Source organism: Poromitra crassiceps (assembly GCF_964638095.1).
Source record: "Poromitra crassiceps genome assembly, chromosome: 11".
Classification (NCBI taxonomy): domain Eukaryota; kingdom Metazoa; phylum Chordata; class Actinopteri; order Beryciformes; family Melamphaidae; genus Poromitra; species Poromitra crassiceps.
Genome location: NC_139643.1, coordinates 18,282,489 through 18,306,236, shown reverse-complemented (window position 1 = coordinate 18,306,236; position 23,748 = coordinate 18,282,489). Strand labels below are relative to the sequence as shown.

Genomic DNA, 23,748 nt, shown 5'->3' with positions numbered 1-23,748 from the left:
GCACGCTGCGACCTGGCAGAAGGGAGTAGAATGGTCTTAATAACCACTGCTGCCTGATGTAAACCAAAGTGCCCTTCTGGGATATGTATTAAAAATGATTGATTGATTGATTGATTGATTGAAAGCAACACAATTGCAGCTGCAAAATGCAGGAGTAGCCTAGATATGAATCATCTGTGTGCAGGCGATCCCATATTAAATTGCTTAGATGTAGTAGGCTATTCTAGCATGTATGACCATTTCCAACCCAACATCAGCCTCAGCTCCGTTGCGCACACAGCACCGTGCGCTTTGGAGACGTTTATGTAACCTTTTTATGCCGGTTTAGTGATATTTCTCCACTCACCATTCAGCTGCAATCGATCGGCGGGGTCAAACAACGTATCTAGGCTACTTGAGAGCACAAAAATGAATATATAAATAAAACATATGCCAAAGTGGTAAGTAGGGCTTAATTTAAATGTAGCCTGCAACAAGTGCAAGGCTTTAGTCCTTGATAAATTCAACAGGAGCCTTTTTTTTTTCTTTTTTTCTTTTTCATTGGAATGCAATGTATTTCTCATATGGGGACCATATGAATGGTGACTCGCTGTTTCCAGAGAGCTGATTGGTAAGCAGGTGGGTCTTTCATGGGTTTTGATCTTATCCTCTGAACTTAACCTGCTACAAAGCAGGTTAGCCGTAGAGCATAAGTTGCTATGGTGATCTATCTCGATAAGAAGTTAACTAGCGTCGTGGTACGGCAAACCTAGGGTTAAACCTGAAGTTACCTCGCTAAGCCACTACTCTCCCTTCGTGGTACCCCCATCAGAGCCGTATAACATGAACGTTCCAGGATCTGTCTCTTGATCCGGTGCCAATACATCCATGAGTTTGTTCTTCTTTGATGCTGGTCCCTTTGCTGTGTAATAAAGACAAAATATGTTAAACTCTTCATAAGCATTATGTTTATATTTTATTATTTTACAGTTCAGTCAAACAATATATTAGTTGAGAGAAGACTATTGTTGTATTTTGCACCTACCAAATCTTCTCATCCACTTTACAGCACATCGAAACAACATAATCAGCGAAGCAGCAAAAGCAACCCCTCCGATGATCCATACGACCACGGTGATGATATCTCCAGTGTTGTCATTTAGTTTGTTTGGTCCTAAAACATGTTTTTAAAACACAAAAACATAAAACACAAACACACATCTAGGTGCACCTCACCCTCACACATCTCATATCAAACACACAGTCACTTACACCCCATTTACACCTGGTTTTTAAATGTGTCTTGTATCCGGATATTATCTGGGTAAGGGAAAATGCATGCTAATTCAAGGTGTAAACGCATTGTGATCAAAATGTGATCGGATCTGCCAGACCACATTTGGGGGTAGTCTGGCTCACATTGACTACGTTTATATTAGGGCTGGGCGATAGGGCCTCTAAAGAATATTGCGATGTTTTTCGGCTATATCGCGATACACGATATATATCTCGATATTTCTGAAAGCTCTCATAAATGCTCAATTTAACCCTTCAGGGTTCATACACATTTTGACCAATGGATTTCCATGACTTTTCCATGACGTTAAACCAAATTTCCATGACCAAACATTTTGTAAAGTCTCGTGTATACATGAAAAAGTCAGTGAGTAAAAATATTCTATGTAATGTAACTACTAACAGATTACAATAATTGAAAAACTAACATGGTCATTTAGTACTAAAACACGTTACTAGCCCCGCCCCCAACACTGACGACAACAAAGATCTTAGTAGGGCTGGGCAATATGGACCAAAGATTAGGGATGCACAATATGGATTTTTAGAGCCGATACAATAACCGATAAATATATGCTTCTCCTGGCCGATAACCGATACGATAAACCGATAATTATTTCACATTTTTGTATTAAAAAAATAAGTTCTTAACCTGTATTTTATGCACACCTGGGGTAAAAAAGAAGAAGAAAGAAAGGGCAGATGTAGTGAGCAAAGATGGATGATTTAATATTCCATAGCTCTGACCTTGTCAGGGGACAGCAGTGTCTTGTCTTGTGTGTCTCTTTTCTCCCTGTGTTTCCCCCTCCCCTGAGTGTTGTGTGTAGTGGGCGGAGATCTGCACCTGGTACCTGGGCTGCTGCACGGCTGGTGGTGATCAGCTAATTACCAGACACCTCTACTTATACCCTGGCTCTCCAGTGACTCGTCGCCAGATTGTTTAGTCTCCATACGTGGTAGTACGCCTAGCCATTCTAGTGATTTATCGTTCCAGTATCTTCATTGAGGAGATATTTTTGACTCATGATTTTTCCTGTGTTCAGGTCTCCTGATCTCTGCTGCCAGCTGTCTACAGTTCGTGTGTTCATGATCACACGCCTGCTGCCTGGATCATCATCCCTGCCAGCCTGCATGTCTCCTGCTCATGCCTACAAAATTACCTTGTTGCAAATTAAATCTTGTTACTCGTTGGATCTGTCTCCGTGTCCGCTTTTGGGTCCTGCTCTTTAAGGTTGTGACAGAACAATCTGGCCAACATGGACCCAGCGGACATGGACCACCTCCGTAATGCGATAACAAACCAAGGGATTTTGCTTGGAGAACATGACACGTTACTCCGGCGTGTTGTTGACTCACTTCAAGAGCTGACTACCGGCTTAGGACAACTGGCTATTGTTCCACCCGCTGCTGCTGGCGCTCCTCTCGTCAATATACCTCCTGCTCCGCCTGCCCCTGTCCCGGCTGTTCCACCCCTCGCCACTCGGGAACCCCCCGTGCCTACCCCGGAGCGTTATGATCGATCATGTTGGTCACGGGTTTGACTACCGCGAACGATCGATGTCCGCTGCCCTGCAGCAAGCCGATCAGCTCGTGCAGCGCGCCGAGGGGTGTTTCAATGGCGTTTCTCCTCTGCACAAGGAAGCGCGTTTCTCTGTTTTCTGTTTTTGCTCCTGCTCATTTCAAAACAACAGCTGCGGTATGTGTTTGATAACGTGTTGTCGGCTTGTCTTTGAGGCTAGGGACCTGATAACATGTCACAGGCTGGAGAAGTGTTTGAACTACGCGCTGCACTAATAAAAACAAAAACACGTCAAACACGTCATTGGCGGGGAGGGCTATTCCTGATAACACGTCAAAGACGTCTTTGGCGGTGAATGAGTTAACCGTTTCCTGTTTGTCTATTTGGATGATATCCTCATTTTTTCCCAGAACATGGAGGAACACATTCAACATGTCCAGATGGTGCTCCGCTGGCTTCTGGAGAACAAACATTTTGTTAAAGTGGAGAAGTGTGAGTTCCATGTTTCCAGTGTGAAGTTCCTGGGGTTCATTATTGAGCAGGGGCAGGTGAAGACAGATCCAGCTAAAGTCGAGGCAGTGGCAGAATGGCCTACTCCAAATACCCGCAAGCAGCTCCAACGCTTTCTTGGGTTTGCCAACTTCTACCGACGCTTCATCCGCAACTACAGCGCAGTGGCGGCTCCTCTCAATCATCTCACATCCTCTGCTGTGGTTTTCTCCTGGACACCTGAGGCTGCAGCAGCCTTTACAAGGTTCAAACAGCTCTTCACCACTGCTCCGGTGTTACTTCACCCAGACCCCTCTCTACAATTCATAGTGGAGGTTGATGCATAGGAGACGGGGGTGGGGGCCATACTCTCTCAGCGATCCCCCAAAGACAATAAGGTACACCCATGTGCTTTTTTCTCTTTCACTCTAAATCCAGCTCAACTGAACTATGATGTGGGAAACCGTGAGCTACTAGCAGTGGTGTTAGCTTTGGATAAGTGGAGGCACTGGTTGGAGGGGGCTGAGCATCCCTTTATTGTATGGACCGACCATAAGAATCTCGCATACCTCCGTTCTGCAAAACGCCTAAACTCCCGCCAGGCCTGGTGGGCGTTATTTCTTGGAAGATTCAATTTCATTATCACTTACCGGCCTGGCTCTCGTAATGGTAAGCCTGATGCCCTCTCCCGCCAAACTGACCCAGAGAAAACCAGTTCCTTGCCTGAGCCCATCCTACCTCCTTCTTGTGTCATCGGCGCAGCTACCTGGCAAATTGAGACGCTTGTCCGAGAGGCCCACCGCGCTCAGCCGGACCCAGGTAACGGTCCAGCTAACTGTCTTTTTGTCCCGGATTCAGTTAGGTCTCCAGTGTTGCAGTGGGGCCACTCTTCCAAGTTGTCCTGTCATCCGGGTATCCAGCGCACCCTCGACTTCCTCAGGCGACGGTTCTGGTGGCCCTCCATGGCAGCAGATACTAAGGCCTTTGTGTCTGCTTGCTCTGTCTGTGCCCGCAGCAAAGCCTCCCACCAGCCTCCAGCTGGGTTACTGCGGCCCCTGCCTGTGCCTCACCGCCCTTGGTACCATATTGCAGTTGACTTTGTCACCGGGCTACCTCCCTCTGAAGGTAACACTGTTATATTAACTATTGTTGATCGGTTCTCCAAGGCGGTACACTTTGTCGCTCTCCCAAAACTGCCCTCTGCCGCAGAGACTGCTGAGCTCCTCGTAATGCATGTGTTTAAGCCCCATGGACTTCCCCGGGACATTGTGTCGGACAGAGGGCCCCAGTTCACTGCCAGGGTCTGGAGGGCCTTCTGTGCGGCTATAGGGGCCACAGTCAGCCTCTCCTCTGGATACCATCCCCAATCCAATGGGCAGACAGAGCGGGCCAATCAAGACCTGGGAGCGGCCCTGAGGTGTATCACCGCTCGCCATCCATCCAACTGGAGCAAACCGCTGCCATGGGTGGAGTATGCGCACAATTCCCTCACCTGTTCGGCGACAGGTATGTCACCCTTTATGGCAGGGGTGGGCAATTATTTTTCATGGGGGGCCACATGAGAAACCCAGATTGTTGCCGGGGGCCGAACAAATATTGTCATGCCGTAACCCATGGATGGGTAACTTTGATGATAGAGAGGGCCACAAAAAATGTCCTCGCTACCAGGTTTTGCTGAGGGCCGAACGGCACCAGCGTGAAAAATTTGGTGCATTTGAAGCCACGTTTAGAGGAATAACTCATTTTAAATTAACAGTTGTGATGTCATTATTCAGTCTTAACCACCAATATTTCATCCTTTTCTCACTCACTCCTATGTCACCACCTGCTCTCAGGGCTTGAAATTAACTTTTTTGACCACCTGCCAATATGGCTGCTAGATTTTAAAGTTACCAGCCAATTAGAATTTCCACTAGCCAAAATGTTTTTCTTGAAATAAATCAGAATATGAGTGGGTTAATTTAAGCATAAGTATCAGTAAGTGGCCCGGGATGATCAAAGCCTGTGTTGAGGGTCACACGAACAAAAATGCAGTCTTGAAGCTAAATAAATCCAAAACCAATGAGTTAATTATTTAAATTTCTAATTCAATGTAGCCTTTTAGACATAAAGATTATTGAAAGATATTCCATATTCCAGACTGAAATGCTATAACAGAAGTGGAGTATTGGCCAGAATGACATGAACATTTGGACACTTATTCAGCGGGTATCTTGCATGTTGCATTCAGGTGCACTGTCAAAAAAAAAAATTTTTTTTTTTTTTTGCAATTCCATCGCGGGCCACACCTTTCATGTGTCTCTGCTCAAGCCTGTTTCTTCCAGGCCGTTGTGCCCTCCGGCCGAGCCCCCACCACCCCCCCGGTTCGTTGATGGCGGACTAGTCTACACGGTGCGGAGGATTCTCGATTCCCGCCGCAGGGGTCGTGGTTTTCAGTTCCTGGTGGACTGGGAGGGATATGGTCCTGAGGAGAGGTCCTGGGTCTCCAGGAGCCTTATTTTGGACAATTCCCTGTTGAGGGATTTTTTCCGGGACCATCCGGATAAGCCTGGGAGAACGCCAGGAGGCGTTCGTTGAGGGGGGGTGCTGTCAGGGGACAGCAGTGTCTTGTCTTGTGTGTCTCTTCTCCCTGTTTCCCCCTCCCCTGAGTGTTTGTGTGTAGTGGGCGGAGTTCTGCACCTGGTACCTGGGCTGCTGCACGGCTGGTGGTGATCAGCTAATTACCAGACACCTCTACTTATACCCTGGCTCTCCAGTGACTCGTCGCCAGATTGTTTAGTCTCCATACGTGGTAGTACGCCTAGCCATTCTAGTGATTTATCGTTCCTGTATCTTCATTGAGGAGATATTTTTGACTCATGATTTTTCCTGTGTTCAGGTCTCCTGATCTCTGCTGCCAGCTGTCTACAGTTCGTGTGTTCATGATCACACGCCTGCTGCCTGGATCATCATCCCTGCCAGCCTGCATGTCTCCTGCTCATGCCTACAAAATTACCTTGTTGCAAATTAAATCTTGTTACTTGTTGGATCTGTCTCCGTGTCCGCTTTTGGGTCCTGCTCTTTAAGGTTGTGACAGAACAATCTGGCTAACATGGACCCAGCGGACATGGACCACCTCCGTAATGCGATAACAAACCAAGGGATTTTGCTTGGAGAACATGACACGTTACTCTGGCGTGTTGTTGACTCACTTCAAGAGCTGACTACCAGCTTAGGACAACTGGCTATTGTTCCACCCGCTGCTGCTGGCGCTCCTCTCGTCAATATACCTCCTGCTCCGCCTGCCCCTGTCCCGGCTGTTCCATCCCTCGCCACTCGGGAACCCCCCGTGCCTACCCCGGAGCGTTATATGGGGGATTTAGGAGCCTGTGGCAGATTCATTTTTCAGTGCTCTCCCATATTCTCACAACAACCAGGTACATTTAACTCTGACCAGTCACGTATAGCCTACATTATGGGGTTGTTATCCGGGAGGGCAGCTCAGTGGGTGACCGCCTTATGGGAGAACCATAACCACAAGCCTGTTTGTACGTCTTTCCCGGTGTTCACTGCCGAGCTCCGGAAGGTTTTTGATCACCCCGTCCAGGGCAAGGAGGCGGCCAGCAAACTTCTTTCCCTACGGCAAGGTGCCCGTTCTGTGGCGGAGTTTTCTGTGGACTTTAGAATTTTAGCAGCAGAGAGCGGGTGGGATGAAACCGCGTTACGCAGCGTTTTTGTTCATGGCTTATCGGACATTATTAAAGATGAGCTAGCTGCACGCAATGAGACAGCCAGTCTTGACTCCCTCATTTCCCTATCTATCCGGCTGGATAATCGTCTACGTGAACGCCGTAGGGAGAGGGGGGTCCATCCATCACCTTTACCTTCTGTTCCACGCTCTCAAACTCCTGTGTATCATGCCACCTCTGCTAACCAGCCTTCCTCCGGCAGTTTTGTCAGCACCACTACTCCACTCGACCCGGAGGAGCCAATGCAGCTGGGCAGAGCGCATCTCACTCCGGCCGAGAGGCAGCGACGAATGAGGGAGGGACTTTGCCTATACTGTGGCCAGCCCGGCCATCTTCTCGCCGCCTGTCCATCACTGTCAAAAGACTAGGCTCATCAGAGGGAGGAGATAACCTGGTGAGCCGAACCTCTCTTTCTCCATCCTCCTCTAAGAATAATAATATGCACTTTGATGCTACGTTGCTATGGCAACAATTTTCACTTCCTGTGCTAGCTCTGGTAGATTCCGCAGCAGATGACAATTTCATTGACTTTGACTTTGTAACGCAGGCAAAGATTTCTCTGGAGACACTCTCTGTGCCCAGAGTAGTGAATGCACTGAATGGAGAGTTTTTGGCAAGAATAACTCATCGGACAGTCCCGCTCATCTTAGCTCTGTCAGGTAATCACCGTGAAGCCATTCAGTTGTATGTAATCCCCTCTCCCCACATTCCAGTAGTTTTGGGCCAACCATGGTTAAAATTGCACAAGCCCCATAATGACTGGCCTACAGGCTCTATTTCTAATTGGAGCATTTTCTGTCATTCACACTGTCTACAGTCTGCCTTAGCGCCCACAACTAAATCTGCAGCTTCCCCTCTCGAACCCCCTGACCTATCTAGTGTTCCTGCGGAATACCATAGTATAGGAGAAGTGTTCAGTAAGCAACATGCACTGTCTCTGCCCCCACATAGACCATACGACTGTGCAATTGATTTACTTCCTGGTGCTCCTCTCCCCAGTAGCCGGCTATACAACCTTTCTAGGCCGGAGAGAGAATCCATGGAAACGTACATTCATGAGTCCCTGGCTACGGGCTTAATCAGACCCTCGTCCTCTCCACTGGGGGCAGGTTTCTTTTTTGTGGGAAAGAAAGATGGATCTCTATGCCCTTGCATTGACTTTCGTCACCTGAATGACATCACAGTGAAAAATAAGTACTCACTACCACTCCTAGACTCTGCTTTTGTTCCTCTTCACTCAGCAACTGTGTTTTCAAAGCTGGACCTCCGAAATGCCTATCACCTCGTCCGAATCAGAGAGGGAGACGAATGGAAAACGGCATTCAACACACTCATAGGTCATTTTGAATACCTAGTTATGCCTTTTGGTCTCTCTAATGCAGAGGTTCTCAAATGTTTTTCAGCCAAGGACCCCTTACAAGATAGAAAATATACCGGGGACCCCCTCATTCTGATTTGTGATTTTGGGCTAAGCTTAATTGTTTCCACAGTAACGTGCTTGACTTTTAATTTGATAGGTTTGTTATTAGAATGTAATCCATGAACCATTTTAGATTTAAAGCATAAACTATTTTCGTTGAACTATGAAGATTTTGCAAAAAAAAAAAATTTTTTTTTTTATTACATTACATTTACATTACGTCATTTAGCAGACACTTTTGTTTTATCCAAAGCGACTTACAATATCACAATTTGTCAACAGTACAGAAAACCACTATGCAACACAATCAATGACAGCCAAGATATTTTGATAGACTAGCACCATGTAGGAAGTAGTTTGAGAAGGAATAAGTAACATGTAGCATTTTATTTAAAAAAAAAAAAAAAAAAAAAAAAAAATTACTTGAAAACTTTTCGCGGACCCCCTGGCAAAGTGCCACGGACCCCTGGGGGTCCGCGGACCCCCATTTGAGAACCACTGCTCTAATCTAATGCACCTGCCGTGTTTCAAGCCCTAGTGAATGATGTTCTACGTGACATGCTTAACCGTTTCCTGTTTGTCTATTTGGATGATATCCTCATTTTTTCCCAGAACATGGAGGAACACATTCAACATGTCCAGATGGTGCTCCGCCGGCTTCTGGAGAACAAACTTTTTGTTAAAGTGGAGAAGTGTGAGTTCCATGTTTCCAGTGTGAAGTTCCTGGGGTTCATTATTGAGCAGGGGCAGGTGAAGACAGATCCAGCTAAAGTCGAGGCAGTGGCAGAATGGCCTACTCCAAATACCCGCAAGCAGCTCCAACGCTTTCTTGGGTTTGCCAACTTCTACCGACGCTTCATCCGCAACTACAGCGCAGTGGCGGCTCCTCTCAATCATCTCACATCCTCTGCTGTGGTTTTCTCCTGGACACCTGAGGCTGCAGCAGCCTTTACAAGGTTCAAACAGCTCTTCACCACTGCTCCGGTGTTACTTCACCCAGACCCCTCTCTACAATTCATAGTGGAGGTTGATGCATAGGAGACGGGGGTGGGGGCCATACTCTCTCAGCGATCCCCTAAAGACAATAAGGTACACCCATGTGCTTTTTTCTCTTTCACTCTAAATCCAGCTCAACTGAACTATGATGTGGGAAACCGTGAGCTACTAGCAGTGGCGTTAGCTTTGGATAAGTGGAGGCACTGGTTGGAGGGGGCTGAGCATCCCTTTATTGTATGGACTGACCATAAGAATCTCGCATACCTCCGTTCTGCAAAACGCCTAAACTCCCGCCAGGCCCGGTGGGCGTTATTTCTTGGAAGATTCAATTTCATTATCACTTACCGGCCTGGCTCTCGTAATGGTAAGCCTGATGCCCTCTCCCGCCAAACTGACCCAGAGAAAACCAGTTCCTTGCCTGAGCCCATCCTACCTCCTCCTTGTGTCATCGGCGCAGCTACCTGGCAAATTGAGACGCTTGTCCGAGAGGCCCACCGCGCTCAGCCGGACCCAGGTAACGGTCCAGCTAACTGTCTTTTTGTCCCGGATTCAGTTAGGTCTCCAGTGTTGCAGTGGGGCCAGTCTTCCAAGTTGTCCTGTCATCCGGGTATCCAGCGCACCCTCGACTTCCTCAGGCGACGGTTCTGGTGGCCTTCCATGGCAGCAGATACTAAGGCCTTTGTGTCTGCCTGCTCTGTCTGTGCCCGCAGCAAAGCCTCCCACCAGCCTCCAGCTGGGTTACTGCGGCCCCTGCCTGTGCCTCACCGCCCTTGGTACCATATTGCAGTTGACTTTGTCACCGGGCTACCTCCCTCTGAAGGTAACACTGTTATATTAACTATTGTTGATCGGTTCTCCAAGGCGGTACACTTTGTCGCTCTCCCTAAACTGCCCTCTGCCGCAGAGACTGCTGAGCTCCTCGTAATGCATGTGTTTAAGCCCCATGGACTTCCCCGGGACATTGTGTCGGACAGAGGGCCCCAGTTCACTGCCAGGGTCTGGAGGGCCTTCTGTGCGGCTATAGGGGCCACAGTCAGCCTCTCCTCTGGATACCATCCCCAATCCAATGGGCAGACAGAGCAGGCCAATCAAGACCTGGGAGCGGCCCTGAGGTGTATCACCGCTCGCCATCCATCCAACTGGAGCAAAGCTGCCATGGGTGGAGTATGCGCACAATTCCCTCACCTGTTCGGCGACAGGTATGTCACCCTTTATGGCCTCTCTGGGCTATCAACCACCCCTTTTCCCCAGCCAGGAGGAAGAAGTGGCTGTTCCCTCCGTCCGGGCAAATCTCCGGCGTTGCCGCCAGATTTGGAGAGAGGCACGGGCAGCGCTCCTCCGGAGTTACCGGCATCATTAAAGATTCATCCCACCTTTCATGTGTCTCTGCTCAAGCCTGTTTCTTCCAGCCCGTTGTGCCCTCCGGCCGAGCCCCCACCACCCCCCCGGTTCGTTGATGGCAGACTAGTCTACACGGTGCGGAGGATTCTCGATTCCCGCCGCAGGGGTCGTGGTTTTCAGTTCCTGGTGGACTGGGAGGGATATGGTCCTGAGGAGAGGTCCTGGGTCTCCAGGAGCCTTATTTTGGACAATTCCCTGTTGAGGGATTTTTTCTGGGACCATCCGGATAAGCCTGGGAGAACGCCAGGAGGCATTCGTTGAGGGGGGGGTGCTGTCAGGGGACAGCAGTGTCTTGTCTTGTGTGTCTCTTTTCTCCCTGTGTTTCCCCCTCCCCTGAGTGTTTGTGTGTAGTGGGCGGAGTTCTGCACCTGGTACCTGGGCTGCTGCACGGCTGGTGGTGATCAGCTAATTACCAGACACCTCTACTTATACGCTGGCTCTCCAGTGACTCGTCGCCAGATTGTTTAGTCTCCATACGTGGTAGTACGCCTAGCCACTCTAGTGATTTATCGTTCCTGTATCTTCATTGAGGAGATATTTTTGACTCATGATTTTTCCTGTGTTCAGGTCTCCTGATCTCTGCTGCCAGCTGTCTACAGTTCCTGTGTTCATGATCACACGCCTGCTGCCTGGATCATCATCCCTGCCAGCCTGCATGTCTCCTGCCTGCAAAATTACCTTGTTCGAATTAAATCTTGTTATTCGTTGGATCTGTCTCCGTGTCTGCTTTTGGGTCCTGCTCTTTAAGGTTGTGACAGACCTAAGCAAATCTGACATCACTATTGTGAACACAAACAACACTTCTGATATAATATGATTGTTTTAGTAAAGTGTATCACTCAATAGTCAATACAAAAAATAATGGCTTTTATAGAACCGAAAGCCTAGCTGCTTAGTCTGCAGATAAAACATAAAAGGCATAGTAATTTAGCCTCTTATTGGCATGACGTTACCGGCAACATATAAGCTGTCTGAATTTTGCATTGGGGCCAGTTCTATAGTGAGGCATGGAAAGCCTCACTATACGCCATCATATCTGTGTCGTTTCACTGTTGACTGAAAAATGATGCCTCTAGATTAAAGAAAAGACACGTATGTGATGTTGACTTTTATGTAAATGTGCGCATTCGTTTTCCTTATAGATCATGACTGCCCCGCAGCTAGCTACGTTAGCTTCACGTTACCTTGCATGTAACGTTAGCGTTAGTTGCTTTTGCAGACACAAACCCTGGACGTTTCATTTTGAGTAATGCATGAGGTTCTCTATGGTTTACGCCAGCTCTGGGAGTATGAAGTGCTTTAAATGCGGGGATTTTGGTCACAACAAGCTTGTGGACCACTGCCTGCTGTACTAGGTAGCCACAACCAGCTAGCTAAAGTTAGCCACTACAACAGCTAACGTTAACGCCAAACAAACCCGCTGCCTCCTCCCCACGTTTGGTTTAGCGTAACGCCACCTCAGACTTTCCCCTAATCTCAGAAACCTTGTGGGACATGTATTGCAAATTGCAATAGTGGTTGTTTTGTTATCATTTGAAACGGTCAACAGCCACACTGGAGGCGGCCATGTTTCGCCAGCTGCTTGAGTTGGTTGCTGGGGACGGGTGTGTCTGACGCGGTTTGACGCGTTTGACGTATCCATGTGATTCCCCCTCCCTTCCTGAGTGTGACAGAGCTCTCCCTTGAGAGGGAGAGCTGACAAGAGGAAACGTGAAGCGAGTCATGCCGGCGGCTTAAGTTATAAACAATGCGTGACAATTATACTCGAATGTTCGCGATATAGTAATTTCTACATCTCACGTGGCACAAGCCGCAATACATAGAGTATATTCGATATATCGCCCAGCCCTAGTTTACATGCATACAACAATATTCCACAATTATTCGGAAAATGACAATATTGTGAATTTGATAAGGGTCATGTAAACAGCATATTCCAGTTGCATTTACCAAATTTGGCCTTTTTCCGAATTTAGCATTTTCTGATTAAGACATGTGAGTTATTCCAGTATTATTCTGGTTTTGGAGGAGTCTTTGATCATGTATACAGCGCATTCGGAATATGCGTCTCAATCAGGGTTTTTACTGCAGTTTGTGAGGCATGTTGCCTGTTTGCAGTCAGCTGATGTGTGCTGGAAAGCACTAGAAGAGGCGATATGATGATATAATCCATCATCTCTGACATGCGAAAAGAAAAGCCCACATTTCTGATCGGGAGGAGATGAGAAACATCGATTTAAAGAGAGATATTTAAAGAGGGAGTGGTGCCCATGGAAGTCCAAAATGCTTGCGAGACTGCGAGGTAATAACGTAGGCTACTAGCCTACTTTTTATGAAAGACTTGGATGTGCAAATATCGCAACGCCAAACTTTCCAGCAGCAAGCTCCTGAAATGGACCAAGTGATGCTGGTAAGAATAGCGCTGCTCTGTTTATTCTCAACAGAAAAACTCTGCCTACCTGCATCTCTCTCTCCTGCCCCCCTCATGTGTCGAGGAGGGCGAGCTACCGCTGCATGTAAACGGGAATATTAGTGGATTATTCATTTTACTCAGAATATTGTCATTTTCCGAATATGGGCAAAAACAGGAATATTGTGTGCATGTAAATGTAGTCATTGTGTTCCGATCTCTTTCATACAATTTAGGTTTTTAAATGCGACCATTATCCAGATAACTTCTCCGGATACAGGTTGCATTTAAAAAACACGTGTAAATGGGGTGTTATAGAAGCGGCTGCACCGCTTACTAAAAATAAATCTATTTTGGAAGTTGAGAATCAGTTCAGAATCAATAGACCCTTTTCACGGGGGCCATTTTGTGTCGAAAAGGCAGGGTAAGCAAAACACTAATGAGGGTTTCCAACTTCCATGTTTGGAAGATGGAAACCATCATTACTGGTTTTTTTGCACAAAATGCCCCCAGTGAAAAGGTAGCCTGGTAAACCAGCCGGTCACGTGAACTCACATTTCATTTTGTTCTGCGGGACCGTCTGGCCTCAAGCGCTTTAGCAGAAACTGCAAAGCAGACAAGCCAATCAGTGACTGCGCTCAGTGCCATGTGATTGACAGTGCAAGTTGGCCAATTAGGGACAGACTAACGTAGTTGATGATACAGGCCGATGCTGTAGCAAACATGGCGGCTTCACTAGCTGTAACGTTAACATTAGCATAAACACAGCCATAAGTTATAGCAGAAATAGACTCAATAACAGCAATTAAACAAGAGCAAGAGTATGGCTTTCTTTTTTTATGCAGTTTCTCGGCGGAAAATAAGTTTTCGCTATTCTTCCAACTGAATTTGGCAAAAATCATTTACAGCAGAATCAGCCATAACGCTACTTCGCTAGCTTGCTAATGTTGCTACATGCTAAAGTGGCTGGCTCTGCACTGAATAGCGCACTGTGATGACGTCACTTGTTTTGTTCTGCTGATTGGCTGAAGGCGTTTGTCAACGCAACTACTCCCGCCCATAGAGACACTGCATGAAATAGGCCACGCCCATCACGAGGGAAAAGCTCCGTTCATTTCCACACACCAGCATCATTTTCCTTGAATTAAACATAGCTAAAAGCTGTTGTGTGGTGGGCTGTGCAGACAACAAATGTAAAAAAATCGCCAGTTAAAGTTTTTTTGTACTCCTGAGTCCTGAGCAAAACAAGGAAGCCATTGAGAATTAAGAAGAAAAATGTGGATCTAGCTGTCAAGAAGTAAGTTGGAGTGTTCATCTTCTGTATATACGATATTTTTGTGCAACACGCAACCATGCACGCGACATGGGAGAAGGCCAGGATTGGAGGGGGGGTTCTGTTTTCCCTCGTCTTGGGTGTGGTTTCTGAATGATGACGCGTTGCGCAGTGTCTCTATGCTCCCGCCCCTGCAAGCACTGGGTGAAAGCTTCAGGCTAGACGGTCCCGCAGAACAAAATGAAATGTGAGTTCACGTGACCGGCTGGTTTAACAGGCTTGTGAAAAGGGTCTATTATGAATTATTATGAATGGATTTTTGGGAGACCGCTACTTCCATCAATTATGACCAACCAATCATCCCTTGTTAGCATCCCTTACATTCAGTCCTCAACTCTCCACCATGATAGCTGATGTGTGGTGAGCGTTCTGGCAGCTGTGCATCACCCAGGTGGGTGCTACACATCGATGGTGGATGAGTTGATTCCCCCCTATATTTGAAGCACTTTTGAGTACGCAGGAAGGCGCTATATAAATGTAATAAATTATTATTATTTAAAACAACAAACAAACAAAAGGAAGGTGTTGGTGTATTCCTGAGGGAATCATGGTGGATACACTTTACAGAAATAGGTTTGTGAGCAGAACATTATGGGCCCTATCGTTGTACGGCGCTATCGTTTGCGCGCCTCTTATTGCTATCTTCTGCCTCCACCATCCAGTTTTGCGCTGTGATGACACAGGTGTAGGCGTGGCCCAGGCGTGTCGGTGGGCCTCTAGCCTATCATGTGTCTCGCGCAAGTGTCATTTAGCGCTGTGGGGAAGATACCGTCGGTATTTTTGGCGAGCGCAAAGAGAGGTTTGGGAGTTGCCCGTTCCAAAATAGGCGTTCCAGCGCAATGTGTTAGAAAAAATCGCCTTGGGTGCTCTCAATTTTAACGCCAGGAAATAGCTGGTCTTAGCACAAACGCAGACATACACCTGAGCGCAGACAGTCTCCACATCTCCGTGCAGTGCAGGAAATCCTTGATTGGTTCCATTTACGCACGGCATGGATGTCTCTCCACTCGCGCCTGCACACACTCTTCTCTCCTCGGAATGCCACATTGATTTTCAACTATTGCCTACATTGCAGAAAAAACACACCTTGATTTAAAAATGAGAATTCGTTTGTCATGGTTTTATTAGGCTACATAATTCCCGACCATACAGGTCTGTGGTGTAACATTAGATTACTTTAGGTAGGAGAGGGTAGGAGAAAATAAAAAGCAAATGTTGATCTTTTCCAACCATTATACGTTTAATAGCACCGCAATAGCCCTCTCCACTTCCCTCGTCGGGGGAGAGAGAGAGACACCCTCTCCCCATCAAGCAGACAGTGGCGGAAGCATGTGTCTTTATGTGCGCCAAGGGGAAAATGATGGGCTAAATTGGTGGGATTCGATGTATATATATATTAATAGAAACTAATAGAAAATAGCTGATTAATAAAATGTGTGCTGGTGGAACGAAATTCAACTTAAAATAGACCAGCATCACTCATCGCCGGCATATATATATGCAGTATATGCCCGCAGCGGAGATGCAGGAGAAGAGAGCCCCAAAAGGAATAGGCTAAGCATACGCCCATACAGTCAGACGTTTGGGCAGCAGCCCTTTTTCAGCATGTGAAATGGCAATAATACACAGGTGATTCACAGGTGGGCATGAGCACGTTATTTTATTTCTATGAGAGCCTCACATCTCTCTCTCTCTCTCTCTCTCTCTCTCCCTCTCCCCATCTAGGCTATCTTTTCTCTGTCCCTCTTTCTCTCTCTCACTCTCCCTTTGAGTGAGGAGGAAGCTGCTGACGTGACGCTGTGGTTTTATTGGCATGACCACACCTCCACAATGCTTTTGGGCATAAACACGCCTATACGGAGACGTGCGCCGAGATGACGTGAGCGCAGCTGGCCGACACGCCCACAATTAGGGCTTTGCGCGATGCTATTCCAGTGCAAAACAGGCGCTAACGCAAAGTGGGAAGATAGAGCCCTATGAGTTTGTGACCTGAACTGACTGGGAAAACCTTGGCAGAGTGAACCGAATGAGGCTACAGCAACTATAGTAATAATACCGTCACACTGTAAGGGGTTTAACCTCTATCAGGTTGTACTGTGCAGCTCTTAAGCCCAATTTATGCTTTGTCTGTCGACACTTTTGAAACCGTCGCCGACAGAAATGAGGACTTTAGTCGACACTTTCAAGTGTCGGTGAGCAGTGTCTGCTTGTGACATTTCTAGTGTCGCTGAGTACGTCACATAGTGTCGTGCAAGTGTGATTGGCTATATAGCCATCACGCGCTTGCCTTACTTGTTTTGGTTTTCGCTGAAATGAAATGAATGAACGTATCCCCACTATTTTTATCAGCATGTCCTTGATGTATGACTTCGCGAAAATCACAAAGAACACCGTGAGAAACTTCCCAGAGAGAGAGGAGGTGAGTTGTGTGGTTGTGTGTCGTTATATGTGGCTGCAGCCAAGTAGCCTATGTTACATCTTGCCTCCGACATGGTTTCACTGGCAGTCTGTACTAGTTCTCTGTTTATAGCGTTCAAGTGTCACGTGACCTTTGAGCCGAGGAGAGAAGCATAAATGCAGCAACATGAGCGACACTTTATTTATTGTCGGTGACCATGTGTTGAGCGACACTTTCCAATAAGTATAAATTAGGCTTTAGTTGGGGATGTGTAAAATTGTATTAATGTGAAGAAGGATGATGCTGGTAAACGACCATACAAAAAACAACAACAAAAACACTATTCTATTTTGAAGGCTCTTACCCCACTCGCTGAAAACATACGTGTCAGATGCTCTGTGTTTCACTTCACAGGTGAAGTTATTAGGGTCAGTCTTGAATATCGCAACGCTCATCTTGAGCTGGTAGGTGTCGTCTCCATTTGGGCGAACGCCTGTGGAGTTCAACCCGTCCAGCTGAGTCAGCTTACGGCCGTTCCTCCTGATCAACATCTCGATCTCTTTTACGTAGAAACCTGTGGCCATGCAGGTCAAGATGAGCTGGCCCTCAATTCCGGCCTTTGGCTTTGAAAACATGTGCACCTTTGGTGGAGCTGCAAAGACAACAAGAACAACTGAGTTACACTTCTAATATTGCTGTCACTACTACTACACCTAAAGCCAATAATGATACAAATACTAGTATTGATCATGTTTACTACAACAACAAATAATAATGATACTACGGATGGGACGATATATCAAAATTCAATATATTGCAATAAAAAGATGTGACAATATTAGTATGGTGGGTCAGATAAGTTAATGGTAATATCAGCTCCATGTTATTCTGCTGTAGTAATCACTGATGAGACTCTTGACCATCACAGTTTCACATGATCTCTATCTCATGGTGGCCAGGCAGCTGCAGGTAGCAGTAACTGTATGCCACATATCACTCTTATCAGATATTTGATAAACACCAACCATCACATGAAAAAGACAACCGTTTGAAGTTGATTGCTAATCACTTATCAATAATATTGCTATTACTACGACAGCTACTACACCTAAAGCCAATAATGAGACCCCCCCAGGATTCCACGATTGCTGAATTTACTGCAAATGTGTCTGTCTGTCCCGCAGAATATGTGTATGATACAAAGACTCACATTAACTCATTGAGTGCCAGCCACTTTTGGAGAACGGACGCTCCCAGTGCCAGAGTTTCAGAGCGTTTTCAGTGATTTCTCGAGGCCCACAGAATAGTGTGATATTACTATGTAAACACCGAACACGCACAAAGAACGATGAGACTCTATTGTATCAGCAGCAAAAAAAAGTTTATTGATATCATTTTCCGTTCTTTAGTTATCAGCCGGAGAAGATAGGTCAAAAACAGCAAATACATGCGTTTCCATCTAGAAGCTGAGATATTGAGCCTTTTGTGAAATATAGCATTTCAAGCAAATCACTGACTCTGAAACTAATATTTTCTGACCTGAAACATCTGAACAGTAATTTCCTTCAATATAACAGCACCCCCACCCCCCTCTACTGCAAACTCCTCCTCCGTGGGTGTGTCTCTGGTGGCTCTGCTCGCTCTGAGTGCTGCTTGTGTCAGGCGAGTCAATGCTGCCTGGATGGCGGCCGCTCGTCGGGGCAGTCTGGATCGGGCTCGCTCGTTTCTGGGGTTTCGGTTGTGAGCTGGGATGAAGCTGCGTCCGATTCTGGGCTTTCTGCTGCCCTGCGTGCCCCACCCCCCTCCTCCTCCTCCGTGGGAGTGTCTCTGGGGCTCTGCTGCGTTTGCTCTGGCTCTGCGTTTGCTCTGTCTGCACTGAAAAGTGCGCTGCATCCCCCCCGCTTTTTCACAGCGTGTCGCCGGCTCCCAGCTGAGAATAATGTAACTTTTCAGAAAGACGCTGTTGTCGGCAACTAAATCATATGGAGGGGCTATTGCAGCGGAGACGGAGGGGCTCAATTGTGGCAGCAGATTGACTGCTGTTCACAGGCACAGCTAACGTTATGCTTCATGCATATCGATGCGATTTCCGTTTCCCATGACTTCTTCTCTCTTTTTTCCTCGCCTTTCTCTAATCTGGAGAGCACTGTCGCCACCTAATGGGTCGGTAAAATAGGTTATACACATTCAACATGCCCCAAAATTTTACAGGAGATGGATCTGGCTTTGATCCACGTCCCACCGTCAAAAAACGCAATTGACGACTTTAGTCGTCATTGGCACTGAACGTTACTTTTTCAATTGACGACTTTAGTCGTCATTGGCACTCAATGAGTTAATGATCATACTACAACAAACAATGATACTAATGGCAAAAGCAAACACTACTACATCATTCTGACACATTCCATTTCAAAATCACAGTCCAATGCCAAACTTGTATTATGGTGTTTGCTGATAGTGGCTGGATGATTTGGCCACATTATGGCGTACCACACCAGTTCAGGCAGAACACTGAAGTCATGAACGTTTATCACCAGCTGTCCAATTCAACAGCTGACTCTCACCATCAATCACATTGAAACAAGTCAATGGGGCGCTCTTTACAGTCTGATAGCTCACCCTGCTGGTTAAGTGATGCCACTGCTGCTGTTGACCCAGTCCACCTCCCCAACCTCCTGCTGTTATCTGTTCACAGGATGCTTGTACAGACTGTTTTGATGTGGTTTTCATATGATTAAAGATATGTCTGCCTTGTGGGGTTTAAGTCGCTCCCTGCAGAATCTCTCACATGCTGCCTGGATTCAGCCTTTTCCAACAATACAAGTGCATCAGCATTACTAGTGCTCTGAATGGTCCAATCTCCTTTGATGCAAGTGTCTCTGGCTGAACTATAGCTGAGACTACAAATATTATGATTACTGTAAGTAATGACAGTAGCTTTACAACTATATTAAAAACTAAAGAAGCTAAACAAGTATGGATTAATACATACAGGCCTTTTTTAGCTGAATCAAGCCATATTTCCAGAGCACGGTGACCCACTGCACACAAAAATGCCGCAGGTAGCCTTTGGTCGTCCTCACCATCTGGACCTCATCCCACTCCCTCTTGGTCGGCAGGCTATAGTTATCCGGGGCAATCCAGCGTGAGTTGGCGTCATCAAAGGACAGGAAGTCATTTCCGTCGTAATTGTACATCCACATGCCGCGGGTGAACCTGCTAGAGCCGCCAGGCTGGGTGTCAACCACACAGCCGACCCTCCACTGAAGAACATGGGTGTCTGAAACCAGATGGATTGGCAATTTCAGAGGTAAATACTGGCTAATAAAAAATGTAACTATACTGTGAAAATAATAAAAAATAAATAAGGAGAATAAATACAAATACATTCACATTTTTTAAATCGAGGAGATTTCTTTGGCATTTCCTCCTTTTTTGCTGTATCGAAAATGTTCCGAATCCTGAATTTTGACCCATTAAACCCCTAGTTCCTACGGTCAGATGTTACCCAAGATTCCATACTAATGTTGTTTGTTTAACAGATCGTACCCGTGTCATTCTGCCTCATGCGTGCCTTCAGGATGTCTATGTTGACTTTAAACCACTGCTCCTTTTTCTGGCGCGACCGTGTGCCTTTATCCCAGTAATCTGCCTGCATCTTCTCGTCCATCCAGTCCTGTTTGGAAACCATCTTCTGGCTCGTGCTGTCATAGTAGTCGATCATCCGGCCGTCCAGGAGACCCATGGCCGTGAACTGGTGGATGCCAGGGAGCTGGACGTCCTTGGAGAAGGCCGTGTAGATGTAGGTGAGGGAGTGTTCCTCTGAGAGTCACAGACACAGACGGACAGACAGACAGACAGACAGACAGACAGACAGACAGACAGACAGACAGACAGACAGACAGAAAGGACAGAACGACAGAATCATTAATATCTATGGAAAAACACTGGGAATGAATGAAGCATTTATTTAACTTAAAGGATAGAACTTAGTTTTGACTCTTGCCAACAATTTATGCCAAGAAGATCACAAAAAAATATTATGTTCTTGTATTTTTACATCTCATTACTTTTACTTCCTGGAAAACAGAGTATTGTTATTGATGACATCATGCTGTACCAAGAAGCGCAAATAAAAAAATCCAGAAATAAATCCACCCCTTCCACCAAATAACTGCCTCTCTCTCTCCCTGACTGATCTCCCATTGGTTGACACTTTTGATTGATCCCTCAGCACCATGTTATGTCCCGCCCCAACATCCTGTTTCTACAGTAAATACACTTTACATTAATCACATTACAGAAGCATATATATATATATCAGAGGAGGTTTTTCCAGTGAGGCATAGGAGGATGGTCCTCCTCTATTAGATTGGGGATTTTATATTTAAAAAAATATATATATATATATATTTTTTATATTTTTCATTTTTCATATTTTTTTTATAATAAAATATCAATCAAATGTGTTTTTTCTTATGTGCAGACGCTCATTTTTTCATTCATTATATTCTTAAAATGCTTCAACAACAGTGACCTGTAGGGCACTGATGGAAAGGAGAGCTCCATGCAGACAGGAGTCATATATTTGGTAATTTATCTAATGAAAAAATATGATTGGTTGAAAAACACTTGCAATTCACAGAGAACACGTGAGAGTGATGTGTTTTCCAACCAATCAGATTGAGCTGGAGCGGAACACGCCCTTAGCCTGGTGAAACCAGGTGAAACCTAATTGGTTGTTGATTGGATATATATATAAATCTTTATTCAGGAGTTCACAGAGGATCCATAGAAAAACATAACATACTGACATAAAAAAGAACATAAAAGAGGCCTACATTTAAAAGAATCAATTCACATACAAAAATAAGCTCCTGCGCCAGTGGCGCCGTAGACTGGAGCTGAATCTATATGAGCTTTTGGCCGGGTCTGTTAGTTTCATTATGATGTCATTGACAGAAACATTCAGGCGACACATAAAACTGTACATTAGGTTCCTGAGAAGTGCTTTGAAGGTGGGTAACCCCAGACTAACAAATAGCGTGCTGGCACTGTGCCATCTAGGCACACGCAGGAGCAGACGCAGTGCATCATTGTATGCTACATTTAGTCTCTGCATGGACTTGGCCTTATAGCAGTCCCACAGGTGAGCAGTATAGAGTGGAGAGCAGTACGCTCTAAATAGAGAAGCCTTGACAACATCAGAACACATGTAGAATTTCCTCTTGAGCATGTTTGCTTGTGCATAGAGTTTATTGCGTTGTCGGTATATGTCCCTGTCTGATGACAGGTCATCAGATATAAAGTGACCCAGGTATTTAGTCTCCTTGCACACATTAAGAGTTTTACCACTCAAGACAAATGTGGGGAAAGCAGACTTTCTATCCTGTCTTGAGCGTACGATCATGATGTTGCTTTTTTCAGCATTATACTTGATGTCACTTAAGGCACCGTATTCAGAGCATATGGACAGTATCTCTTGTAGCCCAGCACTGCATGGGGAGAACGCCACCAGATCGTCCGCGTACATAAGGTGATTGATAACAGTGTCACCTATAATACAACCAGTTTTGCAGTTGTTTAAGCGGTTGGACAAGTCGTCCATGAAGACGTTAAATAAATAGGGAGAGAGGATTCCTCCCTGTCTGACGCCGTTACTGACTGTAAAGCCTGCAGAGACGGAGCTGCCCCATCTAATTTGTACTAGCTGGTTTGCGTACCAGAAAGCTAGTATGCGTACAATGTATTTGGGTACCCCTCTTTGATACAGTTTCTGGAACAGTTTGCTATGATTGATCCGATCAAAAGCCTTGGAAGAATCAATGAAGCAGAGGAACATAGTTGAGTTTAAACTCAGGTACTTGGATAAAAGTTCCTTTAGAGCAAATATGCACATGTCAGTTCCATGTTTACGTTTGAAACCGAACTGATTGTGGTTAGTGGAGAGATATATTTCAATTCTGTTCAGAATGATTGACTCCAAGACTTTAGACAGCATACTGGCCAGGGCAATTGGTCTGTAATTGTCCTTACTATTGATTTTGCCAGTCTTGTCCTTAATGACAGGCACAAGCTGGACAGCTATCATGGATTGAGGAAGAACGCCATGCTTAAAAAATCCGGTGAAACAAAGTGCGAGGAGAGGGATTGTCCTCCGACTGGCATGTTTCAAATGCTCCGGCGTAATAAAATCAGATCCGCAGGCCTTATTGCATTGCAGCTGTAGGATGGCTTGCTCGACCTCACTGGACAGAACGACAGGGTTCTCAGTAGAGTCAACCCTGTCAGGCACATACAGGTCATTTTTAATGCAATTAAACAATTCAAAGTAATGCTGTCTCCATAATTCTGCAATGTTGTCTGAGCCACATACACCTTCGATGTCAGATGGCAGTGGAGCTTTACAATTATTTATGACTTTAATCTCCTTCCAGAAACCACAATAGTTGTGCTTGCTGAGATTATTAGCCAGGGAGTCAGCCCTCATAGTGGCCTCGTTCCTGCTGATAAATCTCACAGCACGCTTAAATCTAGCATTAGTGCGCTTTTTGTTTATAAATAAAGGCCCATGCCTAATTCTACCAGCAGCAGCCAATACTTTGAACGCCTGTCTAGCTGCAGCGTGGAGCTCTGCAGCATACGTATTCCATCCAGGCTTTATCTGTTGGGGACACCTATTCTTAACTTTTACAAGGGTCTTACTGGATTCATAGAGACGTTCGACTACAGCATCATACATAGAACACAAGGCATCACAGTGCAATTCATTTTTA

General features: G+C 46.0%; 1 protein-coding gene across 2 annotated transcripts in view; it reads right to left on the bottom strand.

Moving 5' to 3' along the window:
• Positions 1 to 23,748, bottom strand: part of LOC310785525 (H-2 class I histocompatibility antigen, Q10 alpha chain-like) — an 87,815-nt gene that overhangs the window by 6,425 nt on the left and 57,642 nt on the right. For both annotated transcript variants that reach the window (XM_083646644.1, XM_083646645.1), the window contains exons 2-6: positions 20,522 to 20,794; positions 19,965 to 20,252; positions 17,334 to 17,621; positions 1,025 to 1,153; positions 771 to 901 (exon numbers count right to left, since the gene is read on the bottom strand). In XM_083646644.1, the coding sequence (XP_083502770.1) occupies positions 783 to 901; positions 1,025 to 1,153; positions 17,334 to 17,621; positions 19,965 to 20,252; positions 20,522 to 20,794 (1,097 nt within the window). In that variant the 3' untranslated portion in view covers positions 771 to 782. The remainder of the gene's footprint in view (positions 1 to 770; positions 902 to 1,024; positions 1,154 to 17,333; positions 17,622 to 19,964; positions 20,253 to 20,521; positions 20,795 to 23,748) is intronic.